The sequence below is a fragment of the Tupaia chinensis genome, unplaced genomic scaffold, assembly GCF_000334495.1.
Source record: "Tupaia chinensis unplaced genomic scaffold, TupChi_1.0 Scaffold000291_1, whole genome shotgun sequence".
Taxonomy (NCBI): Eukaryota; Metazoa; Chordata; class Mammalia; order Scandentia; family Tupaiidae; genus Tupaia; species Tupaia belangeri.
In genome coordinates, this window is record NW_006159776.1 from 74,535 (window position 1) to 77,557 (window position 3,023).

The 3,023-nt window shown below is 38.6% G+C and overlaps 1 protein-coding gene across 1 annotated transcript; it reads left to right on the top strand.

The window, feature by feature from the left end:
- Positions 1-1,815: 1,815 nt before the first annotated feature.
- LOC102500288 (olfactory receptor 13C8) lies at positions 1,816-2,772 on the top strand. Its single transcript, XM_006150615.1, has one exon. It carries the CDS (start codon positions 1,816-1,818, stop codon positions 2,770-2,772), a length of 957 nt encoding a protein of 318 aa, XP_006150677.1.
- The last annotated feature ends 251 nt before the right edge of the window (positions 2,773-3,023 follow it).

Genomic DNA, 3,023 nt, shown 5'->3' on the forward strand with positions numbered 1-3,023 from the left:
TAAACATATGTTTTCAATGAAAGCATTATTAGTACAGTTGATCCTTAAGTGATAAATTCTAGCATGATCTGAAAATACACAGCTTAAGTGGAGCCTACAATGTATATCTTTTTATTCATAATCAAATTAGTTTTTTAAATACTTTCAATTCATATAAATTAAAAAATCAAGCATCTATTTGATAACACACTTTCTTGTCATATTGAAGAGGATGCTAGAGGAATATAAAGGTTCCTCTTTTTCTTAATGAGACTCTTCTCAAAGGAATTATATGCAGATATACAGCCATTAATATCACACCTGCATGCTACACTGAGCTCTGAAAAAGACCCTCAACCACACTGGTCCACATTATGAAACATACGCACTTTTTTTTTTGCCTTTGTGGACACTTTCTTCCATAAAAATTGTTAAAAATGTATTTTATTGGGAACAGCAGTTGCATAATGTCTGTGTCACTGGACTTCTATGTAGTTGACTGCAGTTCAAGTCCTGGACCTGATGGCTTAAACTCACACCTGGCATGTGCGTGTACGTGCCCAAGATCCCGAGAGGAGAATGGAGGAGATAGGATTGCGGCATGGACATCCCTCCTGGGGATGATTTCTCACTTTCTGTCTTGCTGTCTCTCTCTTTCTGGCAAGCACACATGCCCTATAGCAAAGACCTCCCCTCCTCCAAAAAAAATTTTTACTTCCTCATTGGTATAAAGGCAAACATATCAGTATTACATATTGCAACTTAAAAGTTGCATTTTTCTTCAAATTTTAAAAGAAATGAAAACACATTCCTTATTTTCTCACCACGTGGCAGGCCTACTGTGCCCAACAGACAAATCAGCTCTGAAGCCATGGGTCAAGATTTCAAATACATATAAGATGATGAGACCAATTTGTATAACATATTAATTAACTTATATTCACCTCTAGTCACAGGAGATGAAAAAGTGAGTGGAGTACTCTTTTTTTTTTTTTTGAGAGGTTTTTCACTAAAGGGTGCATGCACTCGCCAGACAGAGAGAGACATAGAGACAGAAAGCGAGAAATCACCACTCACTGTCTATCATTAGAGATTGTAAATGAATTTTCCTGAAGCGAATACACTATTAATCCAGCCAAAATATCATCATACACATTATTATCAACTGATAATTTTCCATTTTTATGTCTCCTAATGCTTTGCTTCTTTTTACCCTTGATTCACTTTCTCTCACCCTCCCCCATTTCCCACCTACCTCCCACACTGTCTCTAGTATCTGCAATTGTTACTAATGTTTTTATATCTTCGACTCTTTCCGTTTCTGCCATGTAGTGCTGATATTAGCTTTATATTAAGTTGCGCCACACCATGTCTCTCTTTCTGGTCTGGCATGTTTCACTTAGCAGTGACTCTTCCATGTTCATGTACTTACCATCGAATGCCGGGGTCTTGTTTTTTAGGGCTGAGTAGTATTCCATAGTATATCTTTGCCACATTTTTTCAATCCATTCATCTGTTCATGGCTATTTGGATGGTTACACGTCTTAGCAACTGTTAGTAATGCTGCAATAAATGTGGATGTGCAAGTACTTCTCCAACTGACTGAATTCCTTTCTTTTGGGTACTCAGGAGTGGAATTGGGGATCATACAGTAGTTTTATTTGTAGGTCTCGGAGGACCCTTCATATGTTCTCCACAATGGCTATACATTCCTGCAAACAGTGTAGGAGAGGTCCCTTTTCATCACATTATAAGAAGTAGCATTCATAGACCGTGTACTAATAGATACCTGTTTTATCATCTATAGTTTTCTCTTGAGTAAAGAGTATACATAATATGGAAAGGACCAACGACTCCATGTTGACAGAATTTGTCCTGGTGGGGTTTTCTTCTCACCCAAAACTCCGGACAGTTTTCTTTGTGCTAATTTTGTGGATGTACCTGATGATCCTGTTTGGAAATGGAGTCCTTATCTCAGTAATCATCTACGACTCTCGCCTGCACACCCCTATGTATTTCTTCCTCTGCAATCTGTCTTTCCTGGACATTTGTTACACAAGCTCATCTGTCCCACTAGCACTCGACAACTTTCTCACTGTAAGGAAAAGGGTTTCCTTCTCTGGGTGCATGGCACAAATGTTTCTCTCCTTTGCCACAGGGGTGACAGAGTGCGTGCTTCTTGGCATGATGGCCCTTGACCGCTATGTGGCCATCTGCTACCCACTGAGATACCCTGTCATCATGAGCAAGGGTGCCTACGTGTCCATGGCCGCTGTATCATGGCTCACTGGGCTCGTTGACTCCATTATACAGACATCTCTTGCACTGCAATTACCGTTCTGTGCTAATAATGTCATTAATCATTTTGTCTGTGAAATTCTGGCTATCCTGAAACTAGCCTGTGCAGATATTTCCATCAATGTGATCAGCATGACAGGATCAAATCTGGTTGTTCTAGTTATTCCACTGCTTGTCATTTCCATCTCTTACATGTTTATTGTTGCTACCATTCTGAAGATCCCTTCCACTGAAGGAAAACGCAAGGCCTTTTCCACCTGCTCAGCCCACCTGACAGTGGTGATTATATTCTATGGAACCACTTTCTTCATGTATGCTAAGCCCAAGTCTAAAAATTCTGTTGGAACAGACAATCAAGATATTATTGATGCCCTCATCTCCCTATTCTATGGAGTGATGACTCCCCTGCTCAATCCACTCATATATAGCCTACGAAACAAGGATGTAAAAACTGCTGTCAAAAACTTATTAGATAGGAAATTTTTTTTCTCTTAGAGTTATTGACACTATGTGATTCAACATTCAAAGAGAAGACACAAAATTCAGAAGAAATACATTTTAATGTAAATGAATTCAGTATCAGAATTCAACATATATGATAGAAAGAGTTTGACTACTTGTTACTAATATGGTTTTGTTCTAACTATGGAAATGAAACATGCTCCTTATTTTAAAACAGACTAGAAAGGAAATGCAAAACGTAGAATATCTCTTAAGAAGCCCAAACAAAGTGTGTTCAAGACACT